General features: G+C 40.9%; 1 protein-coding gene across 4 annotated transcripts in view; it reads left to right on the top strand.

Annotated features, from left to right (window-relative positions):
* Window positions 1–19,162, top strand: part of smoc2 (SPARC related modular calcium binding 2) — a 60,889-nt gene that overhangs the window by 12,695 nt on the left and 29,032 nt on the right. For 2 of the 4 annotated variants that reach the window (XM_030156903.1, XM_030156904.1), the window contains exons 2-7: window positions 4,717–4,879; window positions 6,974–7,080; window positions 7,203–7,302; window positions 8,075–8,119; window positions 11,554–11,634; window positions 16,548–16,622. In XM_030156903.1, coding sequence (XP_030012763.1) covers window positions 4,717–4,879; window positions 6,974–7,080; window positions 7,203–7,302; window positions 8,075–8,119; window positions 11,554–11,634; window positions 16,548–16,622 — 571 coding nt within the window. The remainder of the gene's footprint in view (window positions 1–4,716; window positions 4,880–6,973; window positions 7,081–7,202; window positions 7,303–8,074; window positions 8,120–11,553; window positions 11,635–16,547; window positions 16,623–19,162) is intronic. The other 2 variants (XM_030156905.1, XM_030156906.1) reach the window with 1 other exon arrangement.

Genomic DNA, 19,162 nt, shown 5'->3' with positions numbered 1-19,162 from the left:
TGATTGACTTTTGACTAGTAGATTAATCTGCAGCTACTCTATAGTCAATCAGTTTAAGGAACATTTTGAGGAAAAACAGATGAAAAATCTCAGATTCTGTCTTAAATGTGGATAATTTATGGTTTGTTTCCACGTCTGTGACATTAAACTGAAAATGTTTGGATTGTGACCAAAACAGACACCATGTTGGCCATTGGGAAACACTTTTCCAACACTTCTGGATATTTTATAGATCGAATGATAGCTTAATTGAATAAAACTCTGAAAGTTGACACTGATAAAAGTTATTAAATGCGGGTCAGAAGCAGCTAATCTCATTCTTCCTGCATGTATTTGCTTTCCAAGGCCCTGCGTTTCCTTTCACTTTCCTTTAAACAGGGTTCCTACAGGTTTCCACAAGTTAAATTTAAGACTTTTTAAGACACTTAGAACAGAATTGAATGCCCATTTCACTGCCTATTTCATGGTCATAGTAAAAATTTGTGGTTCCTAGAATTTAAGAAAATGTATTTATTTACTCCAATGCTTTGATTCTCTTCGTTTTCAGTCATTTTTCACTGAGGGCTGAAACGTTAACAATAATTGGTTCCTAATTTCAATATAAATTGTTGGAACAGATGGAACTGAGTTGACTAACGTTACTTTCTTTGCGGCTTGGACACATTTAACCACAGAACAGCCAACAAGTTTATGGCAACATAACTTAAGAGCTACCATATCAAATTTAATACTTTTTAAAGACGTTTTTAAGGTATTAAAAGCAGATTTGTAAATTCAAGACTTTTTAAGACCCCGCAGGAACCCTGTTTAAACCCCTAAATACTTCTATACTGTTATTAGTTGAGGGGAAGATACTGGTCTCCATATTTCTGTCCTGAATGATGACACAGACTCTGCCATGTCAGCGTCAGATCCTCTCTGCATCATATTTTTCAGAAGTCGGGGAAGAAAGGGCTCGTAAAAGTTAACTTTTTGAAAATGTTCATGTTATCCACAGGGCTGCTCTCCTTTCCTTCCCTCGCGGCTGCTCTTCCGATGTGTTTGAACGGGCCTTCCCATCTCTGATTTACGAGCGGGGCTGACACAGTGGGCTGGATCTGCCTCCTGGCCCAGGGCGACGCTGCCAAACCCTGGTCCAGGTGCAGCGCAGCCCAAGTCGGCCCTGCTCGTCTGAACACAGGGGGCTGCCACCAGAACTCATCTCTCACTTCATTTGTAAGATGTCAGACACAACAAATTTTATATTGCTGATCAGCCCACCCTTTCAGGGGGCGTGCGTTGTTTCGTCTTGCCCTGGATCTTTTCTTGATTTTTTTTTTTTTTTTCCCGGTGGGCTTTGATTGATAAATGTGTGTGCTTTTGTCGTGCAAGTTAAAGAAGCCGTAGTTTGTGTCGACCTGTGTGGCTGTTATGACGAACAGAGCTGTTATTTACACTGATTTTAATGAACCCGGGGAACAGAAAATTACAAACAAAAGAGCAAAACTGAACGGTAAACCTGTTTCATACGTGCAAATACTCTCATAATCAAAGAAGACAAAAGGAGTTTGCAGAGAGGTATTTTTCTGACTGTGACCGACTGAAAGCAGCACCTGCGTTGGCCTGTGTTTGGTTATTTTTGACTTAACCCTGGTTATTATTCCGAAGAAATGAATGAATCACGCAAACTTTATGAAAACTTAATCTCACGCTGGAGAAACACAAAGCTGCTGACATGTAGTTTATTCAGCCACTCTATCATTCAGTGTCTTTTCATTCATTGTAGCAGTCACAGCTTGTTGCCCCCCCCCACCACACACACACACACACACACACACACCCCAGTACACTGCTGCTGCTGCCCCATTGTGTGGCCTGGCAAAGGGGTTTCATACCACGGTGGCAGATACAATGGTGGCATTGACACAGGTGATCCGATGCGTTGAGCTGCGTCTCTGTCCTTGTTTCTCTTTTCATGGCTGAGTAAAACATCCTCAGGAGTGAATCCAGGTGAATACCTGTGCAGGTGTTGGCACACACAAAGAAAAGAGGAAGTGTCAGTCAAGTCTGCAGGCTTTTAGACAAAGCATGGCTGCACCCTGACAGGCCTCTGACGATACTGAGTCCTCTTTGTCTCTGGGGTTTGGACTGTCTGCAACACAAAACATGCATGTGGACTTTCATAGGCAACATATTGAAGCTGAAATATTCCTCTGACTTTGGCGTTCGTCCTGTGACTGCTGCTGCTGTTGTAGACTTCAGACTTTATTGTCCCCAAAGGGAAATTCTTTTCCACAGCGCTGTCCACACTTGACAAACAGGATGCAATAATGGGTCCAGAACAAATGTAACATACTGAGTTATATCTACGATGATGATATGTGTAAAATAAGACAGGAAGAAAGAAATGGTGAGAGCAAGATATAAACCACTGAAGAGTAGAAATATAGTCCCGGGAAAAATTATTAGACCATCAAAAGTCATCAAAAAACAATGGTTATGCAGTCCAGTCCTAACTCCTGTGTGTATCATGTGACTAAAACAGACAGAAAAGAAAACATGGAATGTCTAAAAGCACTGTTTTGTCATTACAGTGCCATAGATATTGATGGAAGAACTGAAGTGATTTTGGTTTTTATCAAGAACACATGGAAAATGGATAGATATCAGCTCTGAAATTCAACTACTATGAGATATTTTTGTTATTATCATTATATTTGTCCAAACAAATGGACCTTTAGTTGGACCAGGCATTAAAATGAACAAGAAACTGAAGAAAATAAGGGGTGGTCTAATAATTTTTTCTGTGACTGTATGACAAATGTGCAACAGATAAATGACAGTGAAAAGTTAGAAACAAAACATGTTTTACTGTTACTGTTGCACACACGACAAAGAACAGAAAGACTGGTTGATAATGGATTTTAAAAGACAAATGTAGCAGGAAAAGATGATACCTGCTCAATGATTAATAATAGTGGATTAATAGGCTGATACCATCCCATGAAAAACAGTGACACAGTTTACTTTCACATCATTAGAAACTGGATCATTAAAGAAATAAAAGTCAAAGTAGTAAACCACTAAACATATAAACATCATGTAAAAGTAACTAAAAGTAAAGTAAAAAGTCAAGGAAAAGTAACTAATTAGTAAATGTTTAACTGACTAAAAATCCTGTCAACTCTGGCATTCCTTATTTTTATTTTTGACATTGTTATTTATGGCAGTAGATTTTATTGTATCACTCACTACTGGAGTCAGATTCTGCTGCTACACAGAGTACCTACAGTAGATACTGTATGTATGTGCATGTATGTATGATATATAATATTGTATTAAAGAAAAATAATCATTTAGGTATTTTTAACACATGTACCTTTGCTGAAGTAGACAACTACTTGGACTATGTGTATTTCTACTCATGACAATGAGTTTTACTGGATGTGAGATTTGATGGAATCGGTAAAATTGATCTGAATCTGAGTCAAATGCACATTGTTAGCCTGATAGCATAAAAGTCATTCACTATATGGACAAAAGTATTGGGACATGTTGAATTCAGGTGTTTCTTTTCTAACAGGAGTCTGGGATACAAAACAATAATGACTAATGTCAGAACATAGTTTTATATTATGGGATAAATACCAGTGCATTGGTTAGTTTGGGGTTAAATTATTATCTTTGCTTCCAAAATGCCTCAGAGATGATTTCACTTAATTTCTCTCAACATTGATTTTGGTTTTTGTTTTTTGTTTTTTTAATCTATGACTATGATGTGAAATGTTCTACCTCTAACTTTCTAAAATATTTTCCTGCTCTGACTGTAAATAATAATTTTCTACCACAACTAACCATCTACTTTCTTCACATCTCATTGAGGGAGAAAAATCGACTATTAAACTTTAAGGAAATATTGATGTTTATAAAGTATATGGACGTAAATATTGGGACACATTATGTATACAGCTGTAAGATTTATAATGGGATAAATATCATATTGATTATTAATATTAATGTTTTTATCTCAGAGCTTCATGAACAGGACATCTTACAGCTGTAAACATGTGTCCCAATATTTATGTCCATATAGTTTATAAACATCTATATTTCCTTTTCAAGTTTAATGGGAATTTGTTCTTCCCCAGTGAGATAGTTAGCTGTGGTAGAAAATTATTATTTATAGTCAGAGCATGAAAACTAGTATAGAAATGTAGAGGGAGAACATTTAAAATCAGTCATGGATAAAAAAAAACTAAATCAGTGTTGAGAGAAATTAAGTAACATCATCTCTGAGTCATTTTGGAAACAAAGATAACAATTTAAACCAAATGAACCAATGCAATGATACTTATCCCATAATATAAAACTATTTTCTGACATTAGTCTTTTTTTTTTTTTTTTTTTTTTTTATCCCAGACCCGTTAGAAAAGAAACACCTGAACTCAACGTGTCCACATACTTTTGTCCATATAGTGAATGATTTGGGCAACAAAATGCAATCTATAAGATCTGCATGACTCCAGATACAGGAGCATATATTACATTTATGTTTCTCGTAGTCCCGTCATATCCCTGTCTACACAAGCTCCAACAGTTTAGACTTAATAAATCCCATCAGAAACACACCTGCAGCCGTGGAGATTCAACAGTTGCAGCTCATAACTCGTGACAGAAACATCTCATTTCACCACTGAATGTTTTCTGCTCTTATCTCCTCCTTTCTCGCTGGTGCAGTTCCTGCGGGTGGATCAGGATAAGGAGTGCAACATGGAATGCAGCGGAGCTCCTCGCAAACCCCTGTGCGCCTCCGACGGCAGGACTTTCACATCTCGCTGCGAGTTCCTCCGAGCCAAGTGCCGCGACCCCCAGCTGGAGGTCATCCGAGGGCCATGCAAAGGTCAGGTCATGAGTCACGCTTCAGCGCCGCCTGACACTCTCGAACGCGCAGAGGGGGTCACAGTCCAAACTTCTGGGTTAAATTCATTTCAGCATAATTGATTCTTTGAGTGGTAGGAGGACGAGTGGGGCTGACACCGCCAGAGTGTGGAGGGGGTTCACCTCTGCCCGGATGGATTCATAATTTCACACCAATTACGCTGATAAATAAAATGTATGTCAAATAGTCGGTAAAAATAGAATCTCTGAAGTTTCACAGGGATTCACACATAAATTAAACGTAAGGTCAACACTTTCCACGTTGGCGTTAGGTCTTTGAAATCAAATGAATGATGCAGAAGCGAGGCCGTCGAAAAGAAAGAAATATCTTGACAAGAATTAATGGTCTCATTTTCATCAGACTCCATGTAAAGCTGTACATATGTGGAGATGAAAGGGAAAAGGGGAAGGAGAGCCACCGAGGTCAGGCAGCTCACAGACTCCCTCATTGTTACTCCTTGTTGGAAGGAAGAACCTATACACCCCAAAGCTGCAGCCCCAGACCCTCTTACCCCGCCCCGCTCACTAACTCTATACTGCCACTTCATCGCTCTACAGACTGGGGACAATGCCCCATTCTTACACATTACAATATTAGATCACAAATGCAGGGAGCGTGAGCGAAAGGGTTTGCTTAAAAAGAAGTCTCATATGATGGAAAAGCATTCTGCGATTTTATGCCCGTGCTGGGTCTCTATGGCAACGTCTCTGAACGGACATCTGGATGTGTGGACAGCGCCGGGACACAGAATAGAGGATTCCAGCTATGAAGCTGAAAGGGACGAGAGTCCATGAAAGTTGTATTGTATACGTCAATAACGTGGGGTCTATAAGAGTCGGGACCCCCTTCTGCTTCAGGATGACTGGGGTGAAAGACACAGCAGCAGCCGAAAGAACCAGAGGGCCGGTCTGGCTCCCAAAGCACAGAGATGGGATTGTGTTTAAGGATGGTAAGACTGGCACCACATTTGTTTTCTATCACTGTGCACAGATGATTCAAGTGTCCTGTCATTTTTTCCAGTCAGCTTTTCGGTCAGAGCCCCCCGGAGAAAGACGATGGTTTTTGGGTTTTTCCACTGAAGCTAACTTTAGAACTCTTCGACTCACTGTTTCAGTCCGTCCAGAACCACCGGCGTTTTGCCCCCTCGCCTTACCAGCGACAGTGACACACACTCAGGGAAACACACCAGACTGACACAAACCAGTGCACGTTCTCCTGCATGTGTCTAATGGATGTTCTGCTGAAGGCCATGCCAGCGGCGTGCAGCCTCCTGACCAAACTGCCGAATGTTTTTAAACTTAGCATGAGTCATTGTTTTTTATGCGATCGGAACCTGCCAGACAGAAAGGAGGGCACCGCGTGGCAGCGAACGCGCCACGCCGAGTTACCGTCGAGCCCATCCGCTGCCCGACGCTTCCTGAGAGTTTGCACAGCTGGTCCTGTTGGCCAGGTGAGAAGAAGCCGCTGTGGAATGAGGAGATGATCCATGGCTCTGACACGCAGATGTGAAAAAAGAAGCCTGAGATGCACACAGGTGAAACGTTACTGACCCGAATTTACAAGAAAAACACCTTCAGTTTGGGCTGAACTCAGACAGTCAAGGTTTAGGAGGAGAGAGAGTCAGACAGAGAGACATTAAGGAAGGGTCAGGTTTTCCCTGTGCATCAGCCCTTTTCTTGGGTGACTGGAATGTTCTACAGGAGCTGCTCCGTTCAGTAATGGCTTTACCACCAGGCTCAGTGCAGCCTTGCCTGACTGGCTCTTAATAAGACCGGGGGTGTTGGTTCTATTCCCAGCCACACAAGTATCTGCCGCTTCCGAAATGTCTTGAATTGTTTCCCCTGTCTCCGTCTCTTTCTATGAGCATTTTTTTTTTGTTTCTTTCTTTCTTTCTTTGGTTCATTCTTCATCATCTATGAGACTCCACATCCTCCACTGACTGTTTCTGAGTTTGTTGTTTCATAGTTGTGCAGCATAAGAAAATAGTTGAGCTGCGGGTTGCATGGTGGGTTTCTGTGATGTGTAGTGATTCTGGTGATTTGTGGTGCTCCTCAGATACATCCAGATGTGTAGCAGAGAAGAAGTACACAGAGCAGCAGGCCAAGAAGCTCTTCCCTCAGGTCTTTGTGCCTGTATGCAACCCTGATGGCACATACAGTGAGGTAACAAAAAACCCACAACATCTTTCTGCTAAATATGAGGCAAGACGAACAAGAAAAGATGAACCCCACAGTCCAAGGCATGAGTTTTGTGTTATTTGCGTGTGTTTTGCTCTTATTTGCAGGTTCAGTGCCACAGCTACACCGGATACTGCTGGTGCGTCACCCCCAATGGACGTCCAATCAGCGGCTCGGCGGTGGCCAACAAAAAACCACGATGCCAAGGTGTGCACGGCCTCAAAACGCACGTCTTAAAATACAACAAGCCACATGGTCGAGATTTTAAATGGCTCATTTGTTTGAGAATGTTATTGCTTAAATATTGCAGAGAAAATTCGAGCTAGCCAAGCATGACATTGCATGTTTGTCGTGGGTGTAATCTGCTTTCCTGTGGGAAAGTGGTCAGTGACTGGACCGACGGCCGCAGAGTTGGAGGGCCACCCGAGGACTGTACGTTGCTCAAGGCATGGGGCTGCAGTGTAAATAAGCTGAGTAGAAAATCCTTTCTGCAGAGTTGAGCAACAAAGTTAAACTGTAAGGAATGTAAGTGTTCTTGGAGGATGGCGTCTGAAAAACAATCAAATAACCAATGCCACATGTCCGCCCCCCCCCCCCCCCCCCCCGTTTGGCCTCCGTGGGGTGGCCCTGAACGCTGCTGCTGTTTCCACAAGAACAGGAGGTGTAGCGTTGTACCTGCCTGGTGTAGCTTAATTGCGACGGTGCTTATGAAGTCTGTGAAAACGCTCCTCCCTCCACATGAAGTGTTTCAGTGAATTAAAAGCCCATAAAATATTTGAGAATAAAACGCCAGGAAAACCTTTTCCACTGTGGTTCTTTTCTTAGTTACGTCTGGTGGCTGTTTGGTCTGGTGCCACAAAATAAGGTCATATTCCGAGACTTTTGCAGACAGCAGCTATTTTTAATCTTAATCTCATTATGAGGCACGATAGAGAAAAGTGAGTGTTGGTAAAAAAATTTTCACTTCATTTCTTTTCAGGATCAAAACAGGAGAGAGCGACTACGAGAGAGCCAGGAAAAGCAGGTGAGAATTCAATTTAATTAAAAAAAAAAACAACCTCCTTCTCTGAGCCAAATTGCATTTGCATGTGTGGTATTGTGTTTGTGCATGTGACTGTGTGTACCGATGGAAGCATGCAGACGTGTGTATGTGTCTGTTTGTCTGTATTTGGGTCTGCGATGTGCTGGGTGGGTCGCTTGTTAAGGCTTGCCTCTAATATTTTGTCAATTCGAAGCGAGGTAAGCAGCCTGGAGGCTCATATAAAAGCGGTGTGAGCAGAGAGGGTGGCGGTGAGCTTTAATGCCTTTAACTGCCAGCAGCTACAACTCCTCAAACTGTTGTCTTTACCAGGGAGCCAAAAGGCCAGGAAGCATCCGGAGAGGAGGAACGGCGCTCTACTCTACTAATGTCACTTCTTTTTCAGCAACAGACACAAGCACATGCTCGGGCTTTAACCTCAAACTCACTTTTCCTCTCATCTTAGAACCACTACCTTCCAGCTTCACTCTGAATCCTGTGTACCTTTCTCTCGTCCACTTGTTGAACCCATAAAGACCCAGAGCTACTTTTTACTTTCAAATTACCAAATGAATTTTTTCTCTATCTACCTTTCTTATATGTTTTGTAGTAATATTATCCTCTGTCTTTTGTGTTTTTCCAGTAAAAATACGGTATTTTCCTATATTTAATTCACTGATCGTGTAGGTGTTCGTAAAAGCTCCGATTATAGTTGTTTTAGAAATAGAATAACGGAAGAAAAAGTGACTTTTTCAGCAAAGTGATAAACATATATATCAACATAAACCAAATAGGGGTGTAAGAAAATATCGGTACTGCAATATATCACGATCTTTCATTTCACAATACTGTATCGATATTAAAAAGTACTGTCTCAATATTTTTAGGTTTTTTATTCAAATGCAGATATTGTGGAGATCAATTTTTGTTTTTTAGTTTTTCTTTTTTGTTTATATTTTATTTATTGTTATTATTTAACACTCTTTTATTAAATAATGTTCGTTCCTTTGTTGGGATTGCACAAAAATACTGTGCTGATGTTAGTTCTGAACTAATAGAATCTGAACATTTGAACAGGATCTGAAACTGGAATGTCTGTAAAACACAATTTCAGTTTGAACACAGGAACATTTGTGATATAACATTAGTTCCTGTTGGGATCAAATAAAAATGTGACTAGTATTTGTGCAGATTTCTGCTGTAATTCAGTTCTTCCAGGAAATAATCATTTAAAAAAAGAAACAAAAAATTGCATTTTTAACAGTATCATGATATATTGTGATATATCGTATCGTGATCCTAGTACTGTGATTTGTATCATATCACCAGATTCTTGCCAACACACAGCCCTAGTGAAAACATTACAAAATTTAACTCAAAGTTTATAAAAGTGGATATAAAGTATTTCAGACCAGCTCCATCTCCTCCATAGGAGTGTGTAGTTGATAGATTGTGTATTATGAGTTGACACATAAGTACATTTATGTTAAATTGAATGTATTTCATTACTTGATCTGTGATTAATGACCCTTGATGGGTGCATATGTAATTGATTTCTTCATGACATATTGTATCGTGATCCTAGTATTGTGATTTGTATCATATCACCAGATTCTTGCCGATACACAGCCTTAAAACCAAGTGTCTCCAACTCCATGGGTTTTACTGGTGAATCAATATTGAAGATGACAGTGTTTCCACGGTAACTATGGAGCGTCTGAATGTCCAAATGGGTCAAATCTGATGACCATGAAAAGTATTTTACACCAATTATTAACATGTATTGATAGGATTAGTGGACCAACAGGTATTAAACAGTTTAGATCAGTCGATGGTTTTGGTCGACAGTAGATGTTTGGGTCTTTATGGGTTAACCGATTTGATTTGGAGGCTTAGAAAGAAAAAGTTCAATTTGGGCGGTTTCCGATCGATTCCTTATGTGATTCTGCGGCATGTGTGCGTTGGTGTGCATGCTTTGTGTATTTATGTGCAAAAGAGAAAGTGCATCCGCTTGTTTGTCACACGGGTTATTCCCGTCAGAGTGACATTTACATCTGCGCCCCTCTCTCTGTAAACAGTCTCGGGTATATCGTCTGTCTGAGCCCAGCCAACTCATTACACATAGATCAAGTGGGAATGCAAAATTTGAGAGAAGACGAGGAGGAGGGATGGTGGGAGAAGGGAAAGACGGCGGGAAAGGAGGTGGAAAGGGGGGGTTGTGGTTCGATCTGAACTGGCTGGATAAACAGGGTGGTGAAAAGCAGAATAAACTGTAGATTTGTGGTGTGCCAGCTCTGAAAATAGCAGTGATTGCATCAATATTTTGATTCAGCAGAAGCCCGTCAGTACCTAAGCGTTTCTCGGTGGCAAATCGTTACACTTTTATTATTATTATTAGCACATATGGTAAAGTTAAGCACCAAACGCTTTACCATGAGGCAATTTCTGGTGCTTTACTTGACAAATTCATTCACATGCTGGAATCATATGCGGCTGACGACTGACAAACAGCAGTAAAACTAATGCCGTATGACCACAAATAGTGTGGGGGTTTCCTGGCAGATGCTAAAAGAGGTGTTACAGTCATGTAAAAGGCCGCAAAGTAAAGATAGGTCATTAGTGGTTTATCGTAAATCCGAGTCATAAATACACTTTTTGAAATGGCATTTCCATCCGTTAAGCGAGCAGAGGGTAATAACGTGCTGTGTGTACCTCAGACGCTCACACTGAATGTATTTTTATGCGCTACGAGGCGAATTCCTGGCATGACAAGCTTATTTTTGTCATAAAATCCTGATTGTATAATAGAGTATTCAATAATGATGAAAATACTTGAAGGTTTGATCTGCGTTTCTTGAGCCGCCCATTAGAAATGCTCTGATTCCTGCCTTAACAGAGCTCCACTGAGAACAGGATGACGGACCCACACTGAGGTTAACCACACCTTCGGCCTCGGTTTCAGTCTAAGTGGCCCCAAACCTCCATCCCCGTCTCCCCCCTACCACAAATCAAACAAACAAACAGAGGGCAAACACTGCCTTCAGTCTCCTGCCGTTAATTGGTTTATCTCAGACTCCTTCAGTTTCTTCGTTCTTCACCCTTTGTGTTTTCCTCTCCCGCCTTCACACAGCTCTTATAATTCACAGGATTACGGAGAAGAACATCCAGGACCAACTGCTGCTCGTGCCCGTCACTCGTTCTAACTGACCTCAATCTGTCCTTAGCGTAATGTCGCATTGTTGCATGAAGTGAAACCACGGAAATATGTGACCACTATACTTTCCCTTCTTCTCTTCTAACGTTAAACCACCTCTTTCAGCTTTACCACGCACACACAAACCACCCTTTCTTTCACCTCTCCTTCTGCCTTCATGGCCGGGCAACGTGCAAATCTCACATAGTTAAGTGTTCTCTAATCTAGCTTACTCTCGTAATTGTAGTCTCCTTGCAAATATTCTCCATTCTAAATGCAGATGAGACTGGCTTAGTGGTGGATCCACAACCTCCCGCAGATGAAGAAGGTGAGTTCTTCTAATATTTGATCTCATGTTTACACACCGATGACTCAAAAGCATCATTCCAAGGCCTCCTTAAATGGAGAAGGAGTCTGCACAGGCACGTCCAGCATGAATCCTCAAAAAAGGACATTGAGGAGGACATGGTAGTAATATATTCTGAGCAACTGAGCTTCTATTATTATTATTATTATTATTATTAGGGCTACTGTTGAATTGAATTATTGAATTTCCAACATAACCTGTGCTTTTGTGTGTTTTGCTTTGCATCCTTTTGATGTGGACGCCAAACTGTTTTCATATGTTCCCATAGGTGTGGGACGTTACAAACACACTTATTACACAGTAACATTTGCCAACATTATCTTATGGTCACACCAGACTGTGAAGCTCCTACGTGTACAGATTTGAGCTTTTTTTATTGCTTATTGTACAGACACAACATTAACCACATTCATGGCATCCTAGGGGGTTTTCACAGTGTACTCCAGTCTGTATCAAGGTTATAAAAGTTTTGGATTTTTCATTCTAGTTTAGTTTTATTTAGTTTTGACTTTTTTTTTTCTCTAATTCAGTTCGTTTTAATTCGTTTTTAGATCAGGTTTGCTAGTTTTTATTAGTTTTCGTTTTTTTCTAAATGCTTAGTTTCAGTTTAGTTTCGTCATATCATTTATCTTCCTTGCCGTCGTATTCAAATAAATCCCAGACAGGACTCTGCTGCTTTCTCCCAACTTTAGTCTGCATGTTTCCAGGTAGAGTGGGGACCAGAAGACGACTCTAAACGTCAAGTGACGAGAAATGACGGACCGTTAAATATCATATGGTGCCGCTAACTAAAATTGCTTGAGGCAAATAAATTGATTTTGTATCAATCCGACACTGACATAGACAAAAACTGAGGGAATTTTATCCATAATTTTTATACGTTATAGTTAGTTTTGTAAACACACAATACAGTTTCAGTTAGTTATCATTTTTTTTCTTTAAATTATAGTTTTTATTTATTTCAGTTAACGAAAATGTTTTATCAATTCTAGTTTTTGTCATTTCGTTAGTTTTCGTTAACGATAATAACCTTGGTCTGTATCCGAGTACGTTTGACCCCAAAGTCCGCTTAATTTTATCAATGTGAACGCCAGTGTTCCGTGCTCGAGTGCCCAAGTCCAGCTGAGAAGGTAGTCCCAGGTACGGACTGTGTCAGAGCTGCACAATATATCATTTGAGCATCATCATCGCAATGTACGTGTGCACAATAGTCACATCACAGATTCTGCGATGTAGGAGGCAAATGAAATCAACGTGTTCTCATCTAATTTCAACCTGGGTACCTGACACACATTTCACACACTGATCTACCAATCACAATCGTTCTTAATCAGTTTGCCAAAGCAGACCACGCCCCTGCACATAGAGTGAGTCGCTGGTAACACTGAAAAATGAACGAACAAGAGAAAATCACCAAAAACGAAGACTTGGTGCCAAAAAGAAAAGCAACGTCAGTTATCTGGAATTATTTCAGCTACGAGAAGGATGAAACTGAGACGCGTGTTCTGTGTCGACAGTGTTTGCACCTGTTGCCATAACCAGAGGAAACACAACTGATTTGTTTGACCATTTATGTCGGCGCCACACAGCTGTTATATCCTCATGGCTATTTTTTCATATCACAATATATATTGCAAGGTAAAAAAATCGCAATGTCAGTTTTTTTTCCAATATTGTGCACGGTACGGTGCGTTGCAGTGTAAAAGTGATCCCTGCCCGAGACTGGATGTAACCTAATCACCACAAGACCACAGACGGCGCTCCTGTTGTCTCCTGAAAAAGCCTCAGATTTGCGCAGCATGGGCTCGCCTTACCGACCGAACCATTCGGTGATATATCAGGGACAACGAAGGCTGCTCTTCTTCACTTTGGCTGAATCCCAATTCACCCCCCGCTGTTTTGCGCGTTCACATGAAGGGGTAGTGTTGTCCTGATTTTCGATTAGACGAAGGGAAAGGGCTATATAGACCTTGAAACAGATATTTTCCAGGACCACACTATGAACAGAGGGATAGGAGAAATTTCCCATAATTCTGTTTGAATCATTGGCAAGACGGAGGTAAACACAGCCAAAAAGTGCAGCAGTGTGATGAAAGAAACACACAAATGTGCATTTATTTTCTTTGTAAACAACTTAATCATTTGATCAACCGTTTAATGTCATTTCAATGTGTTATAGATCGCATTTCTGCAGTTTATAGTTGATAGACGCAAAAAGATGACCAAAGCCCACGGAACAGAGACAGTTACAGCTGCTGACGGCATGGGGAATACTTAAGGGAACAAAGTTTTCGCATCTGTTGATAGCGGCATCGATGACTGCTGATGATGTAACAGGTCGCGAAGGGTTGTCCCATTTCATAGGAGAATGTTTCAACCCCTACCCCTTGCAGCTCTGTTTCAAGGGGTAGTGTCAAGTGCAAGGGCCAAGGGGTAAGGGGGAGGGGCCAAGGGGTGAATTGGGATTGGGCCTTTGCCTCAAACTGTAGACTCCTTGACATACAAAATGGTGGACTCAAAAGCGTGCCTCTCCAAAAACTGAAGATTTTAACAAAAGTATTTAATTGTGAAAAAGTGATTTAACACAAGGCGCTCCCAAGGAGGATATATCAAACTACTCAAAAAATCTCTATGATAAACAAAAAACCCTTACAGAAAAACTGAAGCAAAAACTGACAAACATGAAAAAACCAGGTTTGGACGCTTGACACGAACACGCTGACAGATTCAGACGAACTGGCACCAGACAAAGGCAGACAGGACTATTTCTACATGAGGGAGGGGAACACAGGTGACACCAATCAGGGGTGGGGCTAACAATCACACTGGAGGGAAAACACACAGAGGGTGGAAGTCCAGGTCTGAAACAAGAGGGAAAAGATGTGTACAAAATAAAACAGGAAGTGCAAGACGGGACCAAATGTGAACGACTCTAACTGAACATAAAGTGACGAATCAAACAAGGACAAGACACTGAAAACCAAAGACGAGACATGAAACTGTAAACATTAACATGAATAACACCTCTGACGAGACATGACGCAAACAGGCTAACAGATAGAAAAGTACGGCCACCATTGTAGACAAATGAACAGAACAGTCGCTCGGTTGATGACGTACGGTAGGGCTGCGCGATTAATCGATTTTAAATTGAAATCGGATTTTTAAATTTGGACAATTTTTAAAAAAGGGAAATCGTAAAATCAATTTCATCTCTCTTGTGCCTCCGGGCCGTGCGCCTGCGGGCTACCGTAGGCTCCTCCTCCTATCAGTGACAGCGGTCTGTCACAGAAGTCTGGATGACCGGACTTTAAATGTGTTCATGAACCCGCAGTGGTGATACCAGTGTAAGCTGTGGCTTCGCGCACGGATCCCACAACTGAAATATAACTGCATGGGGATCACTCATCCTACGTTGTCCCGGATCGGATCCATACCGTACTGTCTTCTTCCGATCCGGGTCCGGGTCGTGGGGTCATCCGCCTCAGCAGAGGAGCCCACACACATCCACCAGCTCCAGGATAGAATCCCTCCAGTGTGTCCTGGGTCGGTCTGTTCCACGCACGGATCCCCCAGCTTAAACAGAATCCATGGGGATCACTCATATTATGTGGTCCACACACGCACGACTGATGCCTGTCTTACAGTGGTATCACTTCTGTGGGCCCAGATACCCCAAAAATAAAAAAAAACCCAATTATAATCAATTTATTTCTCTTAGCTGCTAAATTTTTCATTCACAAATCAGAATAGCATTTATTGTCATTTGAATGTAAGTTCTGTAACACAAAATCAAATATTATTTATTTTTTAAAAGATGTTGAACTTTATTCAAAGCTGTTGGATAAATCTGGAAACAAAAATGCTGTAAAAACCATCAGTATTTGCTCTGATTTGGACATTGTATTATAGTGTATTCCCCCTGGCAAACTTGTTCTGTTATTTTCTTGTTGTATACATTGTTTATGTACTCTACTTCATTCAATAAAGATTTAATGAAAAAAATTTAAGACTAAAACTCCTGTGGGTTCATCACATGATCCCATCACAGATTAGAGGTCAGAGCAGTGTCTTGCATTGCGGCCTGCTCACAATAATGACATGCTGACTTCTGTTGTCTTTTGTAGTTCTACCCAAAAATCAAAATCGAAAATTGTTTTTAGAGGAAAAAATTGGGATTTTATTTTTTGCCAAAATCGTGCAGCCCTAACGTAAGGGTTCTTCTTCTGACTTCTGCGTTTGTTGGATAGCGACAGAATTCCTTCCACACCGCCACCTAGTGTTTCCGCCCTGTAACACCCACTACACCCAGTAGGGTACGGACTCGGGTACGCAGTGTGAAAGCGCCCCTAGTTTCATTATTGAATACATCAGGGACTGAGTTAACGTGCACATCATGCAACATCTTTTGGGTGGAAATAGAATATATTGAAAAAATGACATAGCTGGACTCTTTTCCGTTCATTCCCAAATGGGGCTGAAAGTATTTCCTAAATGTCTATGAAACTAATCCCCGCTGTGAATGGGAAGCTAACAATCATATTTCCAAAGCTGCGTGCAAACACATGGGTCAACCCGTGGATATTTTACGGTCTTTTGTATTTTATGGAGGCAGTGTTCTTAATTTTGCGTTAATGTGTTTAGTCGATAACACATAAAGAGCCCGTGGTCGCAGCTCACAGTTTACCACCATATTTCCCCCCACAGCTGTCATACACACTTACTTTCCACATCCGCTCCAGCAGTTTGAGATACGATAACCTTGATGTGCATTTTACAGTCTGTGAGTTTTGGAACCACCAGGTTTGGATTAGATGATATACGGGTATGTTTTCAATTGAGGCTAATAAAGCTGTCTTGGTGATTTCTTTCAGACATCATTTCCCAGTACCCCACTCTGTGGACGGAGCAGGTTCGCAGCCGACAGAACAATAGAACCAGAGCGCCATGTGAGTTTCAAAGACTGCTTTTCTTTAATGACGCCGATCGGCCGTTTGCAAACCTCAACTGAAGGCATGCTGTGTTTTTCCTACTTGTGTGAGCAATCGTGGTTTGAGACTGTTCCTGTCTTTTAAGGACAGATGGTGGGTTGTGAAACCAATACTTCTTGGTGTTGGAGTGTGTCAGGCTTTGAGGATCTGCTTCTCTGTGGTTCTTCACGTTGCAGCCTATCTGTAATTATCAGCACATGGCAAAAACACAGGATTTCCTATTCTTCATCTGGGCCGTCCTGCTGCATGTTGAGCTTTTTTTTTTTTTTTTTTTTTTTTTTGCACAGACGACTTGCATCTTTGCTCTTTTGGGAAATATGTTGCTTTTTTTTTTTGCACAAATAATGCCACTTTGGGACCGAAATAGACGAAAACCCTACGTGCATGTGTGCAGTTGTGTGTGAATCCCATTATCATAATTTACAACCAATAAAAAAGCCAGAGAAATGCAGCATTGATGGTTTTGATTACCATATGCTCTTTGGGGTATTGGGACGAAAAAAAAAAACACCCACCCCAACAAAGAGAGTCCATACGGAGGAACTGGAGCGAAGAGAGTCGGTTGAGAAAGCGGGGAGGCATCTCATTTGGTCTCTTTTGTGTGGGTAAAGATCTCTAATGAAAATAAACAAAGAAAAAGCATATCCATAATCCCACAGTAGCTTCCGAGCCTTGAGGCGAGCAGAGAGGAGAGGGAGAATCTGGTGATGAAAGCCCTCGTGGCCAGATGAGCTTTGCTTCCATCCTTGAGTTTAATGCTCAAATCTCTGTTGGGGAGGAGGAGGAGGCCCAGAAAAAAAGTCTGATTAGAACCTGCTGAGGCTCGGCACAAAAGCCCATCTCGTACATACAGATAGACTTTAATTTGAACATGAGTAGGCAAAAGAAAATTATCTATTGGTTTCTCTTTGTTTTAGTGCAATACAAAATATTTGTAAATTTTTACATTTACAAGCTATCCTTTCACAGAAAAGATGTGCATACCCTGAAAGACTGATATTTCCTAAGAAAAATAAGTGCAACTTTAACAACATTATGCCTATAAGAAATGAATTACATATGCACCCATCAAGGGTCATTAATCACAGATCAAGTAATGAAATACATTACATTTACCATAAATGTACTTATGTGTCAACTCATAATACACAATCTATCAATTACATGTTACTATGGAGGAGATGGAGCTGGTCTGAAGTACTTTATATCCACTTTTATAAACTTTGAGTTAAATTTTGTAATGTTTTCACTAGGGCTGTGTATTGGCAAGAATCTGGTGATATGATTCAAACCACAGTACTAAGATCACGATACAGTATATCATGATACTGTTAAAAAGGCAATTTTTGGTTTGTTTCTTTTTTTTTAAATGATTATTTCCTGGAAGAACTGAATTCCAGCAGAAATCTGCACAAATACTAAACACATTTTTATTTGATCACAACAGGATCTAATGTTCTATCACAAAATGTTCAAACTGTGTTCAAACTGAAATTCTGTTTTACACACATTCCAGTTTCAGATCCTGTTCAAATGTTCAGATTCTATTAGTTCACAACTAACATCAGAACAGGATTTGACTTCAATCCCAACAAAGGAACGAACATGTGCCTCTCAGACAGAAAAAAGTGCTTTTAGGATGCTTCAAATAACCATTATTTAATAAAACAGTGTTAAATAATAATAAATAAAATATAAACAATAAAGAAAACCCAAAATGAACCTCTGCCATATCTGCATTTGAATAAATACCTAAAAATATCGGTACAGTACTTTTTAATATCGATAGTGTCGTGAAATGAAATATCGCGATATATTGCAGAACCGATATTTTCTAACAGCCCTAGTTTTCACACTGTTTGATATTTAGTTCCATTCTATTCCACTAGACCACATCCTTATAAGATTTCTTCTAGACAAATGTTGTTTCATATTTAGTTCCTCTCTGTAGTCATAACCACCCTCTCTATCTGTGAATAATTTCTCTCATCAGGCCCATGGGATTATCTGAGTGTAGACGAAGACTCACGAAGTAACGCCTTTTTTACCCACAAACATTAACCTTGTAAACACACAGATCCCGGGCGGCGGCGGTGTCTCGCAGAAACGTGTGAAGGGCTGACTGACCACTGCTCTGCTTTTGTCTTGTCTGTTTCTGGCTCCGTCACACACATCCACAGAGGGCAGATGAGTGTCCAAATATTTACTTAACTTGGGGCATAGGGAGCTGTACTTAGTCATTAGCCCGTTAATGTCCGTAAACAGTGCCACGGGGGGCTGATATAGCAGTCTACACAGTGTCTCTGAGCGCTCATCCTCCACCCTTTTGTCTTCTTCGGTCTCCACCGTCCTCCTCCACTGTTGTCTTACAGCTCTGCATCTGGGTTTTAGACTTAACTTGGATCTACTGTAAGTCCTGGGCTCCGTACGCCTGCATAATCACATTTGTAGACTTCCAAACAGTATGAGCTGATGTATGAGTAAGAGCAGGGTATAGA

Source organism: Sphaeramia orbicularis, chromosome 15 (assembly GCF_902148855.1).
Source record: "Sphaeramia orbicularis chromosome 15, fSphaOr1.1, whole genome shotgun sequence".
Lineage (NCBI taxonomy): Eukaryota > Metazoa > Chordata > Actinopteri > Kurtiformes > Apogonidae > Sphaeramia > Sphaeramia orbicularis.
The sequence above is the reverse complement of the archived record's forward strand: the minus strand, read 5'-3'. Positions and strand labels throughout refer to the sequence as shown.